The sequence below is a fragment of the Columba livia genome, chromosome 1 (genome assembly GCF_036013475.1).
Source record: "Columba livia isolate bColLiv1 breed racing homer chromosome 1, bColLiv1.pat.W.v2, whole genome shotgun sequence".
Classification (NCBI taxonomy): domain Eukaryota; kingdom Metazoa; phylum Chordata; class Aves; order Columbiformes; family Columbidae; genus Columba; species Columba livia.
Window position 1 is genome coordinate 63,820,584 of NC_088602.1, and position 25,736 is coordinate 63,846,319.

The following is a 25,736-nucleotide window of genomic DNA, read 5'->3' on the forward strand; positions in this document are numbered from 1 at the left end:
GAGCTATTTTGATTCTTAGTCTTTTTTACTGGCTAGCAATTACAGGAAATGTAGATTTTAATACATATATATATTTTTATTTTTTTAAAATTTCTTTAGAGGGATTCTGCTTTTTATGACTTATAGATCAGATCTACCTTTAAAAGGACAGTGGATTTGGAAAGGTTAGGTTAAAACTTAAAATGGCACCTGTGCCATTTTTTCCTAGGGAGATGGTGGCACATTATCTGCAGGATGGTGTGGAGTCAAGTGTAAAAGAACAGGTACTTAGTACATTTGACAAATGAAGAGAAAGATAAGATTATATGATCTCATTATTTGGTAAATAGTGTATGATAAAGAAGACAGTTTGCTTAGGATATTAGAAAGGAAAATGAGTTCCTTTTTTTCAGTTCAGTGACTTACAGCTTCCTGAGATTTTGAAGATTTTTCTCTCACCCGAATGAAAAATTAGAAACTGAGGGCATTTTTAAGTGCAGAGCTGTTGTAACGTATCCAATTAGATATGAGCAAAATATTCTACATGTGAAAGTTTTTTCTCACTGTGCACCATTAGTCCTTCGTGCAGATTTTGAGTGATAATAGCTTCTCAGTGTCTGTTATCCTGAACCTCCAAAGTGACTGAGCAGCAGTGTGATCAGTGTGCAATTTTAGCAACAGTGCTAACTGCTTTAATGAGACCAAATAGTAGTGTTTTATTGAAACACCAGGCTGTTGTCAAAGCCTGTCTCTATGAGTGTAAAATATTTCTGTGTGAAAGAACATGAATTACAGCCTGGGTGAACAAGGCTATAGCTGTTGCTGAGAATTCATTGCTGTCTATGTGTGATTAGAGTGTACTGTCCATTTATGACTCTTCCTGAAAAAACACTTAGCAAAAAAGTAGGAGAGAATATTGTTCAACAAAATGTGCTTACAGCTTGGCCAGGGCAGATTTTAGCTGCGTTTTCATCTGTACTTAATGCATACTAACATATTTTAGTAGTCTTTGTGTTTACATAATTTGGAGAGACAATGTAATTTTTAACTGAAGATTGTTACCTCTAACTATGCCCAAATTATTAGTTCAGGTGATAAGTCAGAAAATGTCATTCAGTGTTTCCATTGATTTCCAAACCACAAGTCAAATCTCTGCTAAAATACTCGGAAAGGCTTGGAATCTTTCAAGGTCAGTTACTTTTCCATGAGCTACTGCTAACGTCTTTCTGTCATTATTTTGCTGTCACCTGTTGAATACTAATCCCCTTACATTTTCAGATAACATATTTTTATTTAAATAAAATATAGTTAAAAATTAGCAGAGTAGCATGAAGGTGAATCTCAGGCTAGTTTCAGGTTTTTTTTCTTTTTAATCAGAAAAGTAAGCTGCATGAATATTCGAACTCATATGTGCATTAAGGTATAATCTTGTTAACTGACTATTTAGTGTTACGTAAAGATGACCTAGTCTTTTGCTGGTCTTTGCTTTCTGTATTGCTGACCCTGCATGAAAGAGTGAAAGCTAAGTAATGCTTCTTCATTGATGTGCCAATGAAACTAGGTCTCAGTACATTGAGCTTTAAACTATAAATAGAAGGAGATAATGCTAAGGTTTATTTATGGTTTCTTGGACGTATCCTTAATGGGCTTAAGTAATAGAACTTTTTAAAAAAAAAGGTGAATATAGTTCACTGTTCTGGCAGCAGCATCAGATTGCTTTTTTTTTTTCAGTTACCCTGATGTTATTCTGTAGATGATCTCTTGTGCAATACCTGAACATGAAAAGAGTTGTTGGGTCAATGTGTTTGACTTTGTAGGTTAACATTCCCAGACATTCAGTTGGTGTGTTTTGATTTCTCTAAGTGGCATGCATCCTGACTTACAGTGCTGTTTTCCAAAAAGCATCATCGCAGGGGGGTTGAACTAGATAGCCTTTGAAGGTCCCTTCCAACTCAAACCCCTCTATGATTTTTCTACTTCATGCAAGTGAGTTTCCTTGTGCTCAGACTCAATAGAGCATGCTACTTTTTGCGTTGCACCTTTACCTCATTGAAAACCGCAACCTTACTCTTCCCTGCTAAATTTTTACACTTGGACTGTGAATGTTTGGGGGTTTTGAAGTTATTGGAATGAATTAGTAAAGTGCATTTATTTTCTATTCTTCATTAACACATTGAAAAATAAAAAAAAAATTCTGTGCTAGCCGATAGTTAAGTTAGATGTGGTTTTGTACCTTTGTGGTGAATTTATCAGTTCATGATAAAATTTGATCCAATTAAGATAGCAGAAGAGATTGTCTTGATTTTTATATCCCATGCATAGAGTAAATTTTAAAGAGCCTTTCTTTAGGGAAATAAATTCCAGGTTGTGACATTGAGTTGGTTTACTTAGAGGTAGCACAATACTCCAGGGCCATCAGACCTTTAAAAAGTGGTAGTATTACAGGAGAATGCTGTTTAAAGCTCACTCTTCTGTATGTCCTAGCTTGACAGGTAATTTCACAGACTGAGTCATGATAAAGACCAGTTTATACTGTGAAATTTAAAAAAAAAAGCTTTTTTGAACCAATAATATAATTGTCAAGCTGTCTTAGATTGGTTCATAATAAAAATAAGAGATAAATTGTCAGACTGGGACTGTGTAGAGGGAAGGAAAAGCTGAGGGATTTCTTCTTGATGTTCAAAGATTCCTGTGTTGAATTCCCATTAGCCCTTTATGCACTTGTCTCTGATCTAAGACACTTGACTGTTTCAAGAGTAATCTTCATGTTGCTTCTATGTCTGGAATGTCCTTCCCAATGAAAAAATAATATACATTGTGTGGTTTACTCTACTACTCAGAAATATGTCACGCGTTCTTGCAGTTCTAGTAGTATTTGGTGCAAGTGTCATTAAATTATTTGTGTGCATTGGACATTCATTCAGGTGCATTGACAAGGTAAAATAGATTTTTGTTCCAGTAAAATGATAAAAGATGCCACATTTTGTTCTTGGCACAGAAGGAAGGTAGAACATGGAAACACTTTCATTGCTTTACTTCTTTCCAAAATATTCTGGCTTGCTCATAGAATCCAACCTGGTGGTCAGAAGTAGGCTGAAAGGTAGTTTGCTTTTTGAGTTGTGACAAGTCTAGTCAGTGAAACAGGAGGAGGTGGCTGGCTGGAAAATAAGTGTAATTTTTAAACTAACCCACATCCTAATTGGATCTGACATGTGAGAAATGTATGTATATTCCACTGAGTCAGGAATAGTTATGGAGTTTAGCATAAGCTATGGCTAGGCCTTTGGTGTGTCTTTTGAATGGCTGTTACTTTTACTTCCTTTACAAAGAGGTTGTCTTTGTATAATATTTAAGTGTCTCCTTCAAATTATTGAGTATTGAATAACATATTAAAATGGCTAAGAAAAACTTCGGGTTTACTTTTATTTTTAGTTTTTTGCCTAGTTTTGTAATTTAGGCCTTCAGTAGCTTATGAACATAATGTCTTCATTATTCTGTAATGTGCAAGAATTAGTGATGATTTAGAGTCCTTTGTAACTAGTTCTAGTATAAATGTCTGGGACAGCATAAATTGCTTTTCTTTAAGCCTCTTATTTCAGTTCACATTTTACTTCATGACTATTCAGCTATTCTGTGGTTAATAGCGTGAGTTCAATAGGCTTTTTTCTATATTTTTGATGTTCGCCCCCGCCACCAAGAAAGTCATGCACATCATATAGATAATTGTTCTATAAGCTTAACCATTTCAGGTTTTCAGAGTATTGCAAGATTTTAAATGTATATTTCAACAGTATTTTATGTTGGAAGTTTGTTTTTTACTTACGTGTTACACTTAAGGCAGTGTAATACTCATATAGAAATGAACCGATGGTGGAAATGTTAGGGTGAATATTTTTAAGTTTGAGAACTAAATTTTATTTTAGACTTATTAGCTGTGTCTGTATTTGTGAAGCAAATGGGCTGAGAACTACTGACAGCAAGACTAGCTAGAAAGTAAGTTACTGTGTCTGTATGATTAAGCTCTCTTTTATTGTCACGAACTGCAGAGGAACATCCAGTTGCTTTGAGGAGTGATGTTTTGGCTGTGTTAACTACCAAACTGGTATTTGTTTGATGTTAGTTTGCTAAGTAGCAGCCTGACAGTTCACCCTTAGAGACAAACAATCAAGCACCAGCACTCAAGAGTGCCTGCAGGATGTATTTGATATACTAAATAGATGTAGTTGTTGAAGATGCAGAAGAGAAGCTTCACTCTAATATACTTAATAGAAGTATGTTTAAATGCATCATTACAACACAAAGCAGAGTCTATCTAGAGTCTAAATTGATTACTTATTTGAATATTGAAATTACTTGAGACTTGACCTAATGATGATGTTATAGGAGCTGATGCCTGGGCTTGTCTATGCAGGACTAAGTATTAGGAATGTATCTGTATTTGAGAAATATGGTAGAGGGGATTAGTAAGACTGTTGACTAAGGGATGAACATTTTGTAATCCAAGTCCCTAAAAAAAATCTAAATTAAAAATAAAAGTTGTTAATTTTGTTTGTATATAAAATTTTTCTACAGTGATTGTAGAAAATTGTACTTTTTTTTTTTCAGTGAATTGAAGGAAGTGCTAATTTTTGTCTAGCTGTAGTTGTGGTGGGGTTTCACGATGTGAATATATGAAGATTTTACTTTGGCTCACTACTTTTTTCTGCTTGCAGACACAGCATTCATTGAAGAGCAAGGGATCTGAGTTGACAAGTTGAGGTCTTTTCCTGGCAGTCAAAGAGTCCCTAAGCTTGTTCATGTCTGGGGAAATCATTATTACTAGTATTTCGGAGAACAGAGTTTCACATTGCTGCAAATAAAATACCAAGTTATGGCTGTATAGTCTTTAAAAAGAGGTGTACTTGTCTCATATATAAACACATTTGAATTACCACTGATGAAATCAGTGGTAAAATGAGTAGTAACCACATAAACACTTATGAAATGTCTAATTTGACTGAGAAAATCTTAAGCCATTCTTCTTTTTTCAAAACTAAAAAGTCGGAATAGTCATTTTTGTGGATTCCCTTGTATTGTCTTAAGGGAAAGAGCAGTGCAATTGAGGCAGAGTTTTAACTATTTACTTATTTTATGTGTTTTAGTAGTCTTAAGGTGATACAGAGAAGTGTGAGGGGTAACACACTGATGGCTGTGTATGTGTTGATGATCAGACACATGATTAGTTAATTCAGTGTGTGACTCATCTCACTGCAGAAATACTGAGTGAACTGACATGATGACTGTTTTTCCCCCATAGTGTGCTGGAGAAGAGAATTGGGTGGACAGTCGGACTATTTATGTTGGGCATCGTGAACCACCGCCAGGCGCTGAAGCGTACATTCCACAGAGATTTCCAGATAATCGAATAGTCTCATCAAAGGTAGTAGTGTTTTCTTTCATTAATTTACATAAATCAGCACAAGTTATTCTTCGTGTGTTCATTTATTTCCTTCAAAATTTTCTTCCTATTTTTCCTATGTATTTCTCCTTTACTGTGACTGGCAAGGGTGAAACGACGGCATTTCAAGTTTCTTCCATGGAAACTAATTGCCAAATTGCGTCGAACATGAACAGGAAGAGAATTACTTCACCACTGTTTACTATAATACATAGAAAAGCCTTAGAGTGATCTGGTGCTTTTCCACAAAATAGCAAGAAAGCAATTTTCATTTGGTGTAACCCCGGAGTAAAGAAAAATCTTTCCAAGGAAGGACCGCATCCTTTGTAATCTAAAGCAATATCTCAGAGATACAGTATGATAAATATAAGTGCTCAAAAAATATAAGCTATCTCCACAATAACAGTGTCATTGCCTTCAAAAGGCCATATTGACAAAACCCCACAGAAATAATATTCTCTATTGTACACGTATATGTGAATAATTCTTAAGCTCTTGGTATTGTGATACATTTGCACCCTTTACAAACCTTCTAGTTGTCTCTCACTTTAACTAGTAAATGTTTTCTGTAAGCTTCAGCAGCTTTCTGTGAGCAGCTGGGTTGTTGGTACTCTCTCTCCACCTGTTTAGACTGGCTGGTTTGCTTTAGCCAAAGGTTCGTATTGCAATGGCATGGAAAGCTGAACATTTGCAGCTTATTGTATGGCTAGCATGTCAGGAAGTTCATGTTTTTAATGTGCTTAGATTTTAATCTTCATGAGTATGCACCTTCAACCAATTATGAAATAATGAATTCAGAAGAATAGCTTCTTTACTGGGAAAAGCTCTTTTTGAACAGTGGCTCAGATCCACAGACTCATTTTAAGAACCTTAGTAGTGTTGTTATCTCAAGGAACTGAGTGCTTACTTTCGTGGATCTGAACACTTGCCATCCATTAATATAATGACAAAGCTGTAATAAAACCCACACTATTCTCAAACTGTGCTTAATTTCTTCTGTGAAAGTTTGTATTTTACTACCTTCCCTCACTACTATTTTTACTACCTTCTTTCTGTACCGCATTCCAAGACATTATAATAACTAACAGCACAGCATCTAGGCATCTTTAATTAGATAGAATGTTCAAAAGGTAATGTAGTAAATAATGCAGATGAAATTAAGTCAAAAGAGTAGTGGGAAATCATGTGGTCTATACAGTAACTTGTCTTGGTTTTGGATTGTTTTATGCAAATCTTTGTAGTCCTGTGACACTCATATTTTTCCATCTTGTACATCTCATCTGGGACATATGTAAATAAAGCCGTAGAAGTTACTTCTGATACTTTTTGGAAAAAAAAAAAAAAAATCTTGCTCAACTCAGCAAGGTCTTTGACATGTTTTTGTGATGATGAAAGTAGTGGAAGTTTCAGGTTGCCGTACTTTGCAGAGTGAGATTTTAAAGTATGACTTAAACCTGGACTGAGCTGAGGATCCCTGCTAGCAATTAGTAAATATGTATGATTTTAACTAGTTCAGGAAAAGAACTTTTCTATCCAAGTAAAAGCTACAGTAATGATATTCAGTTAAACGTTTCCAATGTTAAATTCTTCAGTTACAAACTGTATCTGCAAACAGTTTTACATAAACAAAAGACTATTAGTGCAAACAATTTTTATACATACAGTGTTTCTCATATTTTCTTTTTATTGATGAAACTTCTTACACGTAAAATAAAATTTAAGTAGTCTTTGTGAAAGTAAATACAGTCATGGTATTTCAGGAGGGAACAGAGTTCACATAAATGCTTTATAAAATGCTTTATAATACTGAGCAATTCTTTAGACTGCTGAAAGCTCAGTTTTCATGGCAGTTGTCTTCATAAGAAAACTTGCCGCACTGTCTTGCCTTTACTGTGCCTATCAAGTAAACTCAATTAAATACTCACCTCCAACCCAGACAGCATGGGTATAGCACCATTGTATCTTACATTCATTCTGGTTCTGTAAGCTAGCTGGCTTTTAACCTTTCACTCTGTCTTTGTCACTTGCTCCCTTATGAACACTCTAGAGGGACACCTACCATAGCTTAGGAAACACAGATGTAAGCTTCCTGAAAAAATGGTCAAATGTACAAAATTAAGATGGGAAATCCATAATTGTTAGAGTAAAATAAAGATGCTTGCACGCAAGTACACTGTACAATGTTACCTCAGCCATGAAGGATATTTCCTTTGTCTTTCATCAGTAAGACAGACAGTAACTTTCAGCTGTGCTTTATATAGGTCTTTAATGCTTATGTAAGAAAGTATGTATGTGATTGCTCTTCAAGGATGAGGAGCTCTGAACTTCCAAGTACAGATTTTACCAATTTATGACAGACTGATTTTCTAAAAAGGGTAGTTTAAAACCATGAGAAAACTTCATCAATTAGACTGTCTGTATGCTGCTATGCTAACAAACGTCCTGTCATAAAGCCCTGAAAAAAGACAGCAGCTTGAAATAACTAAGAAAGTTTACCTTTGGAAGGAAATAATATGAACCTTAAACTTTACTGTGCGGTTACAGCGGTTTCTCAGTGTCAGCAAGATAATAATTTGATTCAGGTACAGAGAGATATTTCTCCTATATTGCAGTGTCACTGTGGAATGTGGTTAATGCTGTGCCTGCTTAATGACATATTCCTGATCGTGAGAAATGGTATCTAGTCAGACTTTGGCCAGACAAAAATGTTCTTTTGATTTGAAGTGTTAATTCAATTATGTTTTTAACAAGGCGTTACAAAAAGGCTGTTTTGAAACAATAATAAAAGGCAAAAATTTATGTCTTCTGGATTGTGAATGCAGTTTGCTTATGTTCTAGAGGTAGTGGCCTTTGTAAGGTGGATCCTTAGGTTGATCTAACTTTTAGCTACTTAAGCTGCCTAGGGTGTTGGCCTTTAAAGTAGCTGTTGTGTGCCCTTGATTGAATTTATCATATGACAGTGATGCAGCATGGCAAAATATCAGCCGGTAGAAAATCTTGGTGTTTCAAATGAGAAGAAAGAAAAAGTAATTGAGTTGACAGGTTGCTTCCTTTTTTTCTTTAAAACTTATTCACATTCTGAAATTATTTACTGATTAGTAGAACTGCTATGTCAAAAGGAAAGTAAGTTAAACAGCAGTAGCAGTTAACAGAAGTTGGTGGGAAACAAATTTTTTTCCTTCTTGTGAAACAGGGTAACAAAAGAATTTAATTTTTTGAAGACTGATAAATTACAAAATAACTTTTAAATATGAAACTTCTTTAAGGTCCAAGCTTCATATTTTTGTGCCGGGAGTATCCAAATCAGTATGAGAAACAGCACCTGTACATGTGTAGTTGTGCTTGGATGTGCCCAACCAGCTAAGAATTTCCATCTGGTGCAGGATGTTGTTACCGGCAGTAGATGCCTGGGAGAGAATGCAAGAACAAGTCAGCATAGATAGATACTTCCCCAAATACTCTCTTAGTATTTGCTGATCTGTGACTTAGTCATTTGTGAGGCAAAAGTGGTGATTTTTTATTTAATAAGTCTTTAATGTTTATCTCCTCTGTGAATTTCTTTAATACTTTTTGCACCCATGTAAATTTTCAGAATACATAGTTAAGGGACATTTAAACTGTAGAAATGTTTGCCAAAAGAAATTATGAACCTTCATTTTGAAGCTGCTACTTGTTAATTTCAGTTCATTTTCCAAGTCCTTGAATCTGAGAACAACTGTTATTCCCTGTTTTTCTTCTTGATTCTATTAGTGATCTTCTACCGTATTCCTTTCCAGGCTGAATAACCTCAGTCTGTTCAATTATTGCTTGTGTGGAATCTGGCTCATACCTTTGCTCAGACTGGTCTGTACCTTTTCTCAAACCAGCTGCAGAATTTTTAAGATGGAGAAATGCACAGAGCATTCATTGTTATAGGCTAACTATGGACTTCTAAAGTGGCTTAATGATGGGTTTAGTTCTTTATTCATTTGCTAATAATTTCTAACATGCAAAACCCTTTTCCTGGCATTGACCTGATATCTTTATAAAACTACTGTGCTTCAAAGATCTCGTTCATTTGTAGACAAAGTAGGGATTTGCATCTCCTGTTCTAGCCGAATCAATGAACCGAAGGCTAATTGGATGTGTACATTTGTCTTGAACAGAGGGGAAAGTTGTATAGAAAATAACATCTTTTTTTGAGGGAACAATATGGAGTTCTGTAAGAACATGTTTAATTACAGCTGCTTACTACTTTTGACAGACAACCTAAAGAATGAATCACAAGAAAGAAATAAAAATTTCAGATATGCCAGGATAAGAATGGCCTGCTGAGTGCTAGATTGGAGACTTCCTGGTGTGTCAGAGACAGACGACAAACTTAAAAACCCCAGGAACATTCTGCAGGAGGACTGATCATTTTTTCCGTACCACCTGTAGAGAAAGTGGAGTTAAGAGAGACTTCCAAAGTCTTTTATTCTTTTCGGTCTGTGGGTAATCAATACATAGTATTTTGCCTTGATGATTCTGTCTAGCTGCAAACTTTTACTGTCATAGTTTCATAAAGAGAAATTTTTAAAGCTACAAAAACCACTAAGATAACTGGAAGCAGTAGCACGTAAGCTCCCAGGTAATACTGAAAACTAGTGGGATATGACTCTTAAATGAAATGTAGGATTGAATCTACAGTGAATGCAGAACTGTTACTTGAAGAATTTTTTGTAAAGAGATTTCATTCAAATTATTTTATGATACGAAATTATGAAAAGCACAGCTCCATTTCCTGTTATTCCTATAAAGAAGTAATAAGGTGAACTTAGATGGGAAAACAGTACTATTATTAACTCCTGCTTTGAAATAGTGTACAGCTATATTCATGGACCAGAAATGCTCCCAATTTTGTTTCACGTATTATAACTGTCTTCTGTTGTCTGCCTGTTTCCTTGGGATTTCTAATCAAATACTGATCCAAACATTGATTTGTATGAGAATGGCCTGAAACTATAATGCTGCATGTTGAAAATCTTATAAATTGCAATGGAAACCTTAGCTACCTTCAGTGCTAATCTGATTAATTGTGAGTCATCTCAATTGCAGTGACTAATAGTCAAATAAAGTTAAGTAATTCTGACACGTTTCAGTGGATGTTGTTGAAATGTTCTTTTCTTCCAGCAGAAATTCATGCCCTTGCACTAGACCTCTTGCCTGCAGCACTCACTCTAGTGTCATTATAAAACCACAAACACTGGGGGGGCTCTGATTTCTCATTTTGTTTCTGCATTTAGAAGAAATGTTAATACTGAAGCCTAAGGAAATATTAAAATACCTCCACCAAGATGAGCCAGTTGGGACCTGGAGGATGCCTAGGCTGTCCCACACCACTCCAGTGTGATGCTTCATAAGTGGAAGGATTTGTCTTTCCTCTCTAGGGCTGTGACACAGCTGTTTCAAGATGAAGAGTTCAAACACAGCCCTAAGCAATGACATTTGAAAGTCAAAAAAGCATCCAAAGCCCACAGTGGGAACCAGCATGGTCATGTGTTTGTGAAACTGATAAATATTTATGTGTAGCATGCCATGTGGGGGCAGAGAGGATGGGTAGACACAAATACATATGGGACAGGTACAAATGCAGGGAATGCTGTTTGTGCCTTCTAGTGTGGACACAGTGATCTGCTCTAAAAGCAGCTGTAACATGGAGCTCTCAGCTTGTGCCAGGTGATCGCCTGACTTACAGCCATACTGGCTGAAGCAGAAGATCAGATCTGATTGTCCAAATGTTAAATAGTAATTTTTTCCTAGCCAGGCCAAAGGGGCAAGAGCTATAAGCAATGAACAGTAAATGGACTCGATCGGTAGCCAATCTCAGATGCTTCTGAATCGGTTGGACTCTGTCTGGTGCCAGCTCAGGGACAGCAATACCTGTGATGGGGAGGGAATGAATGAGCGTGCAATTCTCCTTACAGGCATGATAATACAATTTCCTTCTGTGGATGGCTGCCAGTGTCTGGAGAGAGCAGGGAATTGCTGTTGGCTCTTGATGCTGCTGCGCTGGGTGGGATTTCAAGGGCAAAGGCTCCCTGCAAGCTCCTTTGTGTTCCCAGGAGAAGCCATCTACCCTGCCCCTGACTCGGCCCAGGATTATTAGTGATCTTTTATTCTCTGCTGGCACTGCCCCCAACAGAGCCTCTAAGTCAAGTTTTTCATGTCTGCATTCAGTGGGTGAGAACTATACGAAAGGAAAGCAAGCAGGTCTAAACTCAACACTAGGGTTGACAGGTGTAATTCTTCTCACTTTACTAATGAGAAAGTGAAGCTTGCTCACCTTTGCACACACTCTATCACACTCTTTCTTCTCTTTTCCTAATGCTTTCTGCGAATTCTGTCTTTAGTCAGTCATCTCTGCTGTAAGTGGTGTTGGTTGGTTTTGTTAGTTTTGGGTGGTGTGGTTTTTGTCTGGGTTTTTTGTTATTTGTTTGGTTTGTTTTTTGTATGTGTGTGGTTTTGTTTGTTAGTTTGTTTTAAGGGTAATTAGATAATCTTTCAGATGCTGGTGGATCACTTTGTCAGAGGAATTCCTGGAGATATAGCCACTATTGAATGAGACTGAAAGTTGCTGAAAAAGGACTACTAAAGATAGACTTCTGTTTGTAGTAGAAATCTTGTCTTGCCAGCAGCTATTTTTAAGGAACCCTATGACAAAATGTGTGCTTGTTTGTTCAAGTGTGTAGATACCATTTGAGCTAACTTCCCCAAATCAGTTTCATTTTTGCACTCTGAGTGCACAGGTGGCTTTTAGTCACATGCAAAAGCCCTACAGGCAACAGAGCTTGTAGTGATCCCTGTGATGTGAACCACCCTGCGTCATGTGGTGTAGAGAAAAAGGGGTCTCTCTCTTGATGGAGTGATAAACACTATGCAGGTGGGACACATATTAATACTTTGATTAAAATATAGTTAACTGTGCATTTCTACTTTCATTCCAAATTCTCCTAAATGTTGCAAAGTGCTTTTCAAAATTTTATGGATATTTCTATTTCAATTTTAATGAGTCATATATAAGCACGGAAGTCGGAAGTTTTTTGCTCGAAGAAGTTAAACAGTTGACACTGGTTTAAATACATCAAAGAACATAGATCCGTTCTACTACAAACTTCCTACATGGTTAGAAACAAGTCACTTGAGATAGACAAGCCAGACTCTCAACTCGGTTCTTAGGATTTCAGCTAATTATTTTTTTTTTTTTTCACACCCTTTACTATAGTTTTCTCTGCCAGTTCTCTAATGAAGTTAGACAAATTGTATTTCAAAAAAAAGTAACATTTTTATAAATCTAATTTTAAAGAAATTATCAAACTTTTGATCAGACCTTTTTCAGCTATTGTGTTGGAGGATAACTATATGTATGTAATAAATATAATACTTTGTTTTAATAGCATAATAATATACCAGGTATTACTATATGTAAAGTGTTATGTACACACACATACAGTCCAGTTGTTAAGCTGGCAGCTTGAGGAATGTATTGTCTCTTGGTAATTGATAGGTACTATAAAAATCTGTATATTAAAAATACTGAAGTCACTGTGGACATGTTCAAGTTTTGTGTATGTGTCTTAATCTGTTAAAAGAAAGACAACTTAAAAGAAGTGACTGCAAGATTATTGTTCAGCTTTTATTTGTTCCTCCCTGAATTTGTTATCATCAAGATGGATTCTACTTTGCAGAGGCATGAGAAACAGCATAGCAAGGTGTCTATAAACCAGGGCTGAAGCAATGTTGTTGATATTTTTGTCAGAATAGTTTTAAGCATTTACAAGAAACAGTGGGAAAGGAGTGAAATCAGAGCAAGGTAACTACTTAAAAGAAATAAGCTGTAAGAAACTGAGGAGTTGACAGAAATCAGTAATGCAATAAGGAATGCTTTTTTCCTTACAGCTCCAGCTTTTGATATCAAGTATTTACTTAAACTTTCCTTTTACTTGAGAAAGTATTTTGCCTCTTAGACTGGAAAGAGAAGCCTGGAATGTGAGCCGGAATTCTGAAGTGCACATATCAAATGAAAAGGTCAAAATACAGCATTTACAAAGAATAAACCATTGTTAAGGAGACCCTGGTTTATATTTTTTTAATTCATGGGACTGGCTCTAGGAAAGAGGATGCAGGAATTGGTGAGGTGGAGCAGGGGTGTGAGTGGGAATGCTGGGGAGGCGCTCATAAGTAGTCCAAGCACATGATTACAGAAATACACCAGCCCTGCAGTTGGTGTTGTGATTATAAATGGGAAGCAAATCTTCGTGAATTATACTGTTTTGACTTTAGACAGACTGATTTTACAGTTCCCTGCTCGGTGCATCAGATGCATCTGTTGCCACAACGTGTTCATCTCTTGGATGCATATGTAACTCTACAACTTGCTGGCTGATGTGTTACCTCCTGTATGCAGAAGGTATCTACGAGCGCTGGCCTCTGAGTCTTCTGCAGCAATTGATTAAGATGAGTTAAGCCTTCCTCAGCTTAAAATCTTCAAGTGTGTAACCGTTTGGATAGCCTTATTTCCTTCAAATGAGTTATAGTGAAAAAAAGTAGTTAAATATACATTAGCGGCTTTTCAGAGTTTACAAAGAGCATGACTAGAGCTTATCCGAAGAAGAGAGATGGTATTAACTGTCTGCCTGGGCACAGTAATGGTTGCATTTAATATCTTCATTTTCAATGCCTTCAAGGATTTTTATTTTGTTCCTGCCTAAGTAGAGTAGAGAAACTGCCTTGAATGCTGTCATGAGATAAATCTTGTTCTGAGTGACAGCCACTCTGTTGTTTCTCCTGGGGGTGCTTATGGTGGTTTAACATTAATCACACATTTGTAGATATTGCTCTGAGTTACTGATGACTGGGGCAGGTGGAGGTCTGTCTAGACATCTTAGTGGTCTGTCTTTCTTGCCTAAACCCCTTCAAAAATTGTTACTTCTACTTCAAAGAAGAATAGGCAGAACTTGTGTCTGAAACCCACTGTAATGAAGTTCTAAAGACATAAACAGAAAAATTAAACAAAAATTTTCACTGAAACCTCTATTCATTTTTCCTTCTGAGCAGGCAGGCGTTCATAAATAAATAAATGCCTTAGATTAGAAAACAGAGATAATTTGCCTGATAATCAAAGTTAACGATGAAAATTTTTTAAAAAATTATCATAGAATAGAATCTATATTGTCACAAATCACAACAGTAGATATGAATGATTGGGACTGTTGTGTAAGGAAAAAGAATCAAGTCTAACTGGTTCTGTTTTGAAATTCCAAGGTAAGTAGCTGAGCAGCGGGCAATACAGGTGGCGTTGCAGGTTGATGGAAAGTACTCTGATTGCAAGAGGAGAGCCCTTGACTTTCCAGCTGTTACATGTGTGCCTGCCTGAGCTCTGGCTTGCTCACAGGTAATGTAATATTGAAGTAACTATTAAGCAAGATAAGTGTTAACCTAGGGCATATTTAGAATAGATACTGATTTTTGGCATGTGATAGAGAAAGAACATTTCATTCCTGTGTCCTACACGCACCCAGGCTTTAACCCCAAACAAGTAAAAAGATGACTCTGCATAGTAGAGTTTTCATCTATAACCATGACTCTTCCCTCTGGCAACCAGTGACAGAACCCAAGGTAATGGCAGGACGACGTGCCAGAGGAGGTTTAGGTTGGACATTAGGAAAAGGTTCTTTACCCAAAGGGTGGTGGAGCATTGGAACAGGCTCCCCAGGGAGGTGTCACAGCCCCAAGCCTGACAGTGTTCAAGAAGAGACTGGACAGCACCCTCAGACACATGGTGTGAACTGTGGGGTTGTCCTGTGCGGGGACAGGAGTTGGACTCGATGATCCTTGTGGGTCCCTTCCAACTCAGGACATTCTATGGTTCTATGAACCAAGGGGATCCTTCTGCAGGGGGAACAGAGGTATTTTCCTTCTAGAGCTCTGGCTGTCTTTGCTTTCAGGGCCAAATTTGGAAGACGTGTAACTCATGGCATAATTTGCATATCAGCAAGTATCAGTGTGATTTGCCAAGAGGAGACAAGGCACATTTGTAGCAGAGGAAATAATTAGGAGAAGGTTCTTAGCCTGTCTCCTTTGAAATCAAAGTTACTTTGGGGTTGTCATTTTATTATGTGTCAAATGATAATTTGGATAAGATGATAAAATGTTACTTTTCTCAAGCCATTTTTCACACCTTTTCACACAGTTTTAGCTGTCATTTTTACATGTGTTCCAATAAACAATCCTTGCAAATTGTTTTAGACCTACAGAATGAGCTGTATAAAAAGAGTAGATTTGAAGCTGCTGAAAGGCAGAGCAAGGGCATGGATGACACAACGAGGAGCTTTCTCTCTCACTTTTATATGATTTTTTTCCTTTGAAGTTTTTACATTTTTTGTTTGCACTTTTCTATACTGGTTTTATGCCATTTTATTAAATTTTAAATAATTTATAAGATCTGTAGAGTAATATGCAGCCACATACTCTTATTCAGTACTGTAGTTTACTTTGAGGAGTATGCTTGTGCCCAACCCAAGGAAGAGAAGCGAGGGTGACAGCTTTTATTTGGTCAGCTTGCTGTGATTGAGTAGTTAACTCTCAGAGTGCTGCCAGCCTCCTTAATTCGTGTGTACAAAATGGAAGTGAATTAAAAGAGGTGTTAGAATTGACTAGGATGTCTTAAAAATACTTTGATTTAACTGACCTGTTCTATGATTAAATCTCTGAATAAGTATTGTTGCTAGTCAAAAATTACTTCAGTCCTAGTACTAAGACTATTACAGATCAGAAAATCCTGAGGCAATTGACATGATTTGAAGAATACAATTGCCAATTTAAGATTCCATTTCAGTAAGTTATGAAACAACAGAAATACTACCACTTTTTGTTTAACGTTGAATTTTGAATTATGAATTTGTTTGATTTTAGAACATAGAGTGTGAATAATACTTCTCTCACAAACACTGATAATCTATCCATTTGTTTTCAGTACACATTTTGGAACTTTGTACCGAAAAATTTGTTCGAGCAATTCAGAAGAATAGCTAACTTCTATTTTCTCATAATTTTCCTTGTTCAGGTAAGCTACCTCCATTGTTTAATAAATTTCTGGACTCTTCCTGAAAAAAAACAAGGAGTGGAAATAGCTTTAAAAAATCCACTGGTTTTGAAGACTGGGCAAGTAAATGGTTGAGCTTGGATAGCCTTTTATATTCATGACATGATAAAAGGAATTTTGTTTCAGTTCCAAGGTGTAAATGTAAATGTGACCATCACTTGTTTGATGGCAAGACATCTCTTGATAAAAATGAGAACAGCAAGTGTCATTTTTTTATTTTGTAATAAACAAATATTCAGATTAGTAAAACTACTGTTACAAATTATGTGGACAATAAACTTTTATTAGTTTTGCTAAATATTATATTTCTTAGAACAGAATGATGCCTTGCAGAAATTTTCCAACTGTGCTGTCGTCAAAGCCCATAGAGAAACCAAAATATAGGTGCTTATACAATGCTTGCTTAGGGTGGTACATAAATATTAGTTTTTGTAGTTATTACTTCAGATAACTAATTTGCTCCTTTGTAGGTGTCTTCATTCTGAACCTTTCGCTATCACTTAAATGTGTTAAACAATAAAAATCTTACTAAGTGAAAAACTGTATTACTTAGTATACCAGATTGTGCAGAAAGAAAAGCTATGCAGATTCCCAGAGCAGTTTTGTTATTATCTGACCTCCCTCCGTGGAACTGACCTCTTTGTATATAATTGCAAAATTCACAGCTCGGTATTTCAGGATTTACTCCTTGCATGTGTAACAACAGCAGAATTGGATAACATGTGAAAACAGCACTGTGCTGATTGCTAACACTGCTCAGTAATTTTGCTTCTAAAGCTGCAGCTTTCCAGTACTTAAACTCTTGCAAGCAAATATTTTTACTAGGCATTAACATCTGAATATTCATGTGATCTAAATACAGCACTGGATCTTATTATAGCATGTAGTTATTTTTCAAAGTTTGTGGTAAAGTACCGTTCTTTTTAATTAAAAAATTCCTTTGTGCTTTTTAACATATTGCTGAAACATCTTGAAAAAATTACCACTTACACTCACAAAAATATAACCAGAAAATCTTTGTACCTTTTGTTGCAGTTAATTATTGATACGCCTACTAGTCCTGTTACAAGTGGACTTCCACTTTTATTTGTCATCACTGTAACAGCTATCAAACAGGTGAGTAGTTTAGTGAGCAAAACTATAACTAAAAAGAATGTTATTATTTGTTTTGCATTTCAATTTACCCTGCCTTTTTGTTTTAGGCTGTCTTAGGGTAGTACCTAAAGAATTATTGCAGTGAACTTTGACAGAGTAATTTTATTTTTGTTTCTGTACTTTAAGTAGAATTGGTTGCTACATTATTTCTCACAAATTCAACACAATCTTCTAAATTATTTTGTAATTTTGATGTCCTTATTTTCCAAGGAATCACATTGTTATGTTTACTCAGCAAACTTTGACTCTTTTTTGTTTCTAAATAACTGTCCACATCCTATTATGTATTTTGATGATGACTGAAAATTAATTTAATAAGGATGACTAAAGCTTATAAGGTAAATCTGCTCTTACCTTTGAGATTTCCTTACCCTTTACAGTATGAACATATTAAAAAAATACTTTGATTCAAGTTTATTGTACTCTATAGTTCATCATGATAGCTGAGGTGCTTTCTACAGATAAGTATTGAACAGACATTATAGTATTCTCTCATTTTTAGTGTGAAAATCCATGAAATTTAAGTATTTTTTTGAAATCAGTTCTTGCCGCATCTTTGAGTGTAAAAGTAACTGATGGAATTTCTTCTGTTGAAATAGAATTGCATAGTACAGCTGTGGAATTGTACAGGTTTACCATTTCAGTTTCAAATTAGTACTACCAATAGGAAAATATAAATGTAATTTTCATGTGCTACTCTAATGCTGCAGTGCTACAGTTGAGATGATCAATGAAATGTAGATGGGATCTTATTGAACTTAGTGGAATCTCAGATGAGTGTAGGATGTTTTAGTTCATATGGGTCTATTGCAATCATTTCTACATGTTTTCAGAGCTTCTGATATTACAAATTTGGTCTGGATCAGGAATGAATCAGGAATGAGCTCAACATTGCCCTTCTGTTGATTTAGCCAGAGCTGAATTTGTTGAATTTGTGAGTTCCAGGCCTGCTGCAGGAGGACACAGGATACCTGATCTGACATAAACCTTGGTAGTGCAAAGTTAATTCATCAAAAATTTTACTAAATTTGGACTAGCAAGTAAGTTTATAAGCAGTACTTTGTATTTAGTGCCCTACAGTACTCTCCTGCATTTACTCTACCATCTCACCGTAGCCACAGAGTTTTTTCTAAAAATCTGAGCTGCTAAAGTAATAGTTGCAAATAACGGTCTTACAAAGGTTCTGATTTTGGCTTTTTGCCTTCAGTCCAGTTTAGTGCTAATTGCTCCTGCAGGACAGCTATCAGTGTAAGAACTCAGTGGCACAGTCTCCACTGTATCTCTGGTCCAGACACCAGCCATTTCTTTCCTTTATTTCACTGAATGGGATGTGCAAAACTTGTGCAAACAGCTTGATGTTCAGCATCTATTGCTGAGCCGCTCAGAGGAGTTCGCAATTTTCGTGGGCATAAGAAGATCTCACTTGTCATGCTTCAGAAAAAAATTTTGTCATTTGGAAAAAAAAAATCAATGAGGTTGAACATCAAGAAAGTTTCTAGGTTAGAGTGCTGCTCATTTTGGTGTAAAACTTGTAGGGGGTGGTGTCTGTGTTTCTTACATACCTATGATGGACTATGATGATTAAAACAATGACTATAAAAACTAAAAACTATAAAAATGAGGGTGTGGTGGCCAGCAGCCACACGCTCACTCCCCTCTCCTATCGGGTGGGGAGGAAACAGAGGGAATGTGAAAAGACTCGTGTCGTATTAGTGAAGGGTGAACCCAAAGGTGGGTGTAAAGAGAATGGGACCAGACTCCTTTCAGTGGTGCCCAGTGATAGGGGCAATGGGCACAGACTGAAGCACAGGAGGTTCCATCTAAATATGAGGAGAAACTTCTTTACTTTGAGGGTGCCAGAGCACTGAAACAGGCTGCCCAGAGAGGCTGTGGAGTCTCCTTTTCTGGAAACATTTAGACCCACCTGGACACATTTCAGTGTGATCTGCTCTAGGTGAACCTGCTTCAGCAGGTGGGTTGCACTAGGTGATCTCCAGAGGTCCCTTCCAACCCCAACCATTCTGTGATTCTGTGGAAGCAACAGCTACACACACAAGCTGAGCAAAATAAGGAATTCATTCACTACATCCCATTTGCAGGTAGATGTCGAGCCACTTCCTTGGAAAGCATTGCCTCAGCACTTGTAATGCTTGCTTAGGAGGACAAATGGCATCACCACAAACCAACCCCTTCTGCCTGCCTTCCCCAAGCTTTTCTGGCTGAGCACAATGTCATATGGTGTGGAATATCCCCTCGATCACTTAGGGTCTGCTATCCAGGCAGTGTCCCCTCCCAGCCTCCACCTCCAGCCTACTGGCCTTTTTTTGTTGTGTATGGAGTTTGGAGAGAAAACCTTGATGCTGTACAAGCACTGTTCAACAATAGCCAAAACACTGTGATGTAACCAACACTGTTTTAGCCCCCAAGAACAAAGCACAGCAGCAAATAGGCTGCTGTGAAGAAAGTTAACTCCATCCCAGATGGACCCAGTATAAAGAGTAAATTTGATTGTCCCTTAATAGGATAACTGATTACCTTCACAGTCATTATGCTTAATGCAGACTTTTCCTTTGTGAGTTTTCAAAGAAACTGTGAAGAGTAGTTTCCATTTCTTTGCAGTGCTAACTATACAATTGAGTATATTCTATAGTAGAATTCAGTTCTTGCTGGTGAGCAGAAGTTGTGATACATGCAATAGCTATTGTCATGTTTTAGGTGTGGCTTTCTCACTCTTAATATTTTAAATTATACACTTTAGAGTCCTACTGTGGTTTGGTAGTGGCCTATCAATGCCTGGATTATGACATGCTGTGGCTCATACTGCAGTTCTGTCTATCCCTTTGAGTCTTTCTCCCAGCAACTGGTATAGACTTTAGGACCTGCTTGAGGATCTGTACCAGCCCCTGGAAGTATATTACTACTAAAGGTTTAAAGACTCCATGAGTCTTTGTCTCTGAGAGCATCCACGGTAGTGATACTTTGTTCTACATTGAGTTTTCGTATGTGTTCAAGAGAGTTAGATGTAAATACAATGCAATACAAGCAATATTTTCCATCTCTTACCACTGGTGTCTTTGTTAGTTCCAATCTTTATCCCATGGCAGGACCTTTTGAATGGAAAGCTGCTGTCTTTTACTTTGTCTGTTTGCGTAAAACACAAATTCAGAGGATAACTGAGCAATCAAAATAAGTTACTCTACAAAGTCTCTTGAAACAAAATTCTTTAGGACTATATCTATTGTATATACAGTTGAAATTTTGACATAATTGTATGACAATCAGGAAATATGACTACCTTCAGTCATGTTGTCACTTTATCATCTTTCAATGTGGAGTCCCAGTCTTCTAAAAGGTATTTTCTATACTTCTGCCTTCTCAGAAACTGTTTCTATAAATACTTGGCATTTACTCAAGAGTCAATAGAGCATGAGCAAGAGATGACCACTCAAACACCAGAAATTGCTCTATACATTGTAAACATCCCTATTTATCAAAATGTCTTAATTAAAATACATAATGTTTTTACTAACTGTAACCATGAATGCTCTTTTTTATATATGACCAACATGACTGTATTACTAATGTGTATTACAATTTCATTTGTTCTAGTGATAATATTTTCTTTTTTTTTTTCCTTATCTTGATCAGGGATGATTTTTAAAATTTTTGTTGCAAACTAGAGCTGTTCTGTGTCTTTATAGTCAATTGTGCATCGCTGCAGCATTCCATTTCACTATTTTCTAGGGTTATGAAGATTGGCTTCGACATAAAGCTGACAGTGCAATGAACCAGTGCCCTGTACATTTCATTCAACATGGAAAACTGGTTAGAAAGCAAAGCCGAAAGTTAAGAGTAAGTAACTATAGCTTACCAGATTATAGGAGATGAGCTTTACTTCACGCATCTTGTAAAACAAATTATACAGAAATGTAGCATGATGATGTTATACCATTTATTACATTTAATGGATATGAGACCTACAATATACTAATTTTTAGTTGATGCCTTTGAATAAAATATTTTTAGAACGTAGATATATTTCTGTCTTATCTTTAGTTTGTTCATTCCTCTTATAGCTGTTCCTTTCATTTTTCATTTTTTAACTTGGAATCGCACTCATTATTTGTCTTTTGTCCTTTCTCTATTTTTGATCCTCTGTGGTTACACACATTAATGATTTATTTAAGCCTGATTAAGTTTCTGTTAATTTTCATACCGGGCTGTTACAGGTATGCTCAGCAACTTGCAGTCTCCTATGCCATATGTACAATCTGTGATTTTTCCTTGCTGTTGGTTAAAAAAAAAAAAGCCTTTTTCATACCCACAAGAAGTTAAATCTCATTTATCATCATCATCACCCTAGTTTTTCAGTACATGTTAATAAATCCTACCTAAGCTGTTACAATTTTATTTTTAGATGTTATTAATGCTGATTGTTATCAAACTATTTTGCTTGACTAGAATTGACTGACTCCTGCCAACTGCAAAGGATATTGGAAATTACCTTTATAAGTGTATCATGAGAACAACAATTAAGTTGAATCTTACAGTAATCAATCATGACTTAAAAGTATATTGAACAGATATTGAGCAACATAGAAAATTGCAAAAGTTACATATTATGATGAGATTTTTATTGGAACTTTTGTATTCTTATAATGTAGTATATTTTTGCCATTTGTTCATTTTTTTAATATCCCTTTGTAAAAGATGACCTCCAAAAATGTATCAAAGGCTGTTTTTCTCAAATGAGTGATTTATAGTAATATTTTGAATTTATATTTGGTTGACTGTGACAGTCTTTAACACACTGTAAAATATTACCTGTGTAATATGTATGAATAAAAATTAGTTTGCTCACCTTTAAACATGGATAAAAAGAGGATGGACTCCTAGTCACAAATTCTGCTGAAAATGTATCTGTTTTAATTGGCAGACTTTGAATTCTTAGCTTTTTCAGCTATTTCTAATTATAATATTCAGAGCTAGATGCTTAAGAGCCAAGGAGAGCAGCTTACAGCTCCAGCTGTTTTTGAATCCATGTTTAGTTTTACTTAATCTTAAAACAAGGATAATATCTTCCATCTCTCAAATAATGTTGCAAAACTTAATAAGGCAGTATGTTTAAAATGGTTATCCTGAGAGTAGAGGTAATGAACAGTAGGTCTCAGCCATTCCTTAAAGTATAATTCACTTTTTCAGACTCCTGTGGTAAAATCATGATGTAAATAAAAATTGATGACTTTTCAAGATATTTGAGTGAACCTAAGTTTCAGTTTTGAAATCAGAAGTTTAGGCTGCTACATAAATGATAAACACATTTTATTTTGTTTTGTTTTGTTTTATTTTTTCCTTAGGTTGGAGATATTGTAATGGTAAAAGAAGATGAAACATTCCCATGTGACTTAATATTTCTATCAAGTAGTAGAGGAGATGGAACATGTTTTGTTACAACAGCTAGTTTGGATGGTGAATCCAGTCATAAAGTAATAAAATGTTCTACATTTTCTTTTTAAGGCAAAGTTTGCATTTAATATTTTACACAGATCATAATGTGACTTCATGCTTATATGTGTGAGCAGATACACTAACTTCTGTAACTTAGATTTCTACCAGTTGACTTCATATCTCTTAAAAGTATCATTATTTTATGAAAAGTTTAAAATCATATTTATTTGTGATTTTGTCCATGTCTAGTATAGGCATGCAGATTACAGAGATAATGCACAAACTTTTTTTTTACTTAAATGCTTTTATCGTGACCTGACTTGTGAGCACACTGCATGGTACTTGCATATAATGTAAGATACCCAGTTACAAGCATCTCATTTGAACTATGAGTTCTTATGTAAAAGACAGTAAATCATATTTCATGCTGAACTGAAGTATATTTGCAGGTTAATGTCTTGTGTATCTGTCCTTACTTTTTGATTTTATTTACACCTTTCTAATCTTTCCAGACTTACTATGCTGTTCAAGACACAAGGGCATTTCACAATGAACAAGAAATCGATGCACTACATGCCACCATTGAATGTGAACAACCTCAGCCTGACCTTTATAAGTAAGAAAATAATTCTTACCTGTGTTATATAAGGTACCCTAACAATAAATTGTAAGAGTATCATAATGAAAAGATACTGGCTGCAGCTGGCTGGTTAGAATGGGCCCCAGAGTGAGCTTGAAGTCAGGTTAGTCTTCCTTCTAAGCTGCTTTCCTGCAAGTAGCTCACTGGTTTGCTCTAGGGCAACAGTCTCCAAAGGAGGGTGCACAAGACAATCTGTTGGGTTGCAAAGTGAAACTTTTAGAACTTTTATTTCTATTTAATTTTTTTAATCTTAAAAAAAAAGAAGAAAAATAGTTAAGCTTTACTAGTATTTGGTATATTTCTTGACACTGACACCCTCTCTCAGTCTGTATGTCAGTGTCTCCCATGTCATATACAGTTTGAGAGGAGTACTCTGGGGAAGAGAGGATGAGGAGAGGTTGCCAGTGGCACCCTCACTTGTTCCTTTGCTTTCAGCGTATTGCAAAATACTGCAGTTTTTGCCTGGCTAGGTGGATTTATGGATTATGTTACTGAGTTCTAACCAAAGTAACCCTCACAAAATGGTGAAGTGGCTTAAAAAGATTCTTGCAAAAAAACTGCAGATTGGAGTTACTGATAATGCAAGCACAGGTGAACAACAAGAAAGTGGCAAGTGCTTCTACTCTCAGTATGAGCTTTTCGTCAGCCACATTGAGGTAAAAACAATGTCAATTTAATCAGATCTGACAGGAAGTCAGCCAAAAAAAATGAAATTACCAAGACTATTTGAAATACAGATTTATGTATTTTATCATTAATGATCAATGTTACCTTACCTTACCTTAGTGCTTTGAGATATTAGCTCATGATAGTATGAAGCCAAATTATTAGCAAGACATTTAAAAACTAAGCACTCAGAACATGAATAAAAACCTGTACAAGTTTTTAGCCATGTTGAAAGTCATGCAATACTTAATATTTTACAAAAGTACTGTACAAAATTTCAGTAATGATAAACCTTTTAAAGCCTCCTTTTGAGGCTTCTTTTTTAATAGTGAAAAACAAAAAAAATGTAGTATTTGGAAACACTTCTTCCTGCTACAGTAAAAATAGCTGAAATAATACACAGAAAATGATATGGTGACAAACTGAAATGCACTCTTTTGTGGGTAAATACTGTCAGAAGATGCATAGAAAACATTGCTTATTTCTGAGGTGTGGAGCTATTTCTTTTTCCTGATCTCAGTGACCAAGGAACTGGTCTAGAAATCTGCAAGAGAACAGATTCTTTAGCAAACCAATTCCATTAATGACTTGGTATTTTTTTAAAGATATGGCTCATGAAGTGGACATTTGTAAGTTGAAGCTCAAGCCATTATAGATGGTGAAATTTGCTGGGACAGCTGTTGACACATGAATAATGAGGATGCTTATTGGTAGACAGCTTCTATTTCTGCTAATTTTTAATTGACACTTTGCCTCTCAACAAACCCCAGTGGCGAATCTTTCTTTCCAAAGGCACAAAGTTGTTTATATCGTGATGCATCATAACAAACTGTACAGTGGCTTTAGGTCTGGCCCTGCTGTGGTGTAAGTTCTCTCAGCAGACGAGCTGCCACTCCTCTGAGCCTGAGAGGCTCTTTTCCAGGTTAACAGACCCCCCCAGCTCCCTACAGTTCCTTCTGCCATCCAGAATGCTGATCTCCAGCCTAATCCGTTTTGGTTTGAGGTTACTCACCGGGACGGCGGTATTGCAGATACTGAGTCTGTCTGGAATGGGGTTAATTTTCTTAATAGCAGCCCACATGGTGTAGTATTTTTGATTTGTGACTGAAACAGTGGTGATACCACACAGGTGTTTTAGTTACTGCCGAGCAGTTCTTACACAGCGTCAAGGCTTTTTCTCTGTCTCTTGCTCTGCCCTCCAGCAAGTGGGCTGGGGCTGGGCAAGAGGCTGGGAGCTGTCACAGCCAGGACAGCTGACTTCAGCTGACCAGAGGGTTATTCTGTGCCGT

At 36.3% G+C, this 25,736-nt stretch overlaps 1 protein-coding gene across 8 annotated transcripts in view; it reads left to right on the plus strand.

The window, feature by feature from the left end:
* Positions 1-25,736, plus strand: part of ATP11A (ATPase phospholipid transporting 11A) — a 129,520-nt gene that overhangs the window by 56,995 nt on the left and 46,789 nt on the right. For 7 of the 8 annotated variants that reach the window (XM_065059098.1, XM_065059091.1, XM_065059072.1 and 4 more), the window contains exons 2-7: positions 5,276-5,398; positions 16,410-16,499; positions 17,574-17,654; positions 21,438-21,545; positions 23,051-23,179; positions 23,654-23,757. In XM_065059098.1, the coding sequence (XP_064915170.1) occupies positions 5,276-5,398; positions 16,410-16,499; positions 17,574-17,654; positions 21,438-21,545; positions 23,051-23,179; positions 23,654-23,757 (635 nt within the window). Of the gene's footprint in view, positions 1-5,275; positions 5,399-14,698; positions 14,829-16,409; positions 16,500-17,573; positions 17,655-21,437; positions 21,546-23,050; positions 23,180-23,653; positions 23,758-25,736 lie in introns of those variants that run through there. The other variant, XM_065059129.1, reaches the window with a different exon arrangement.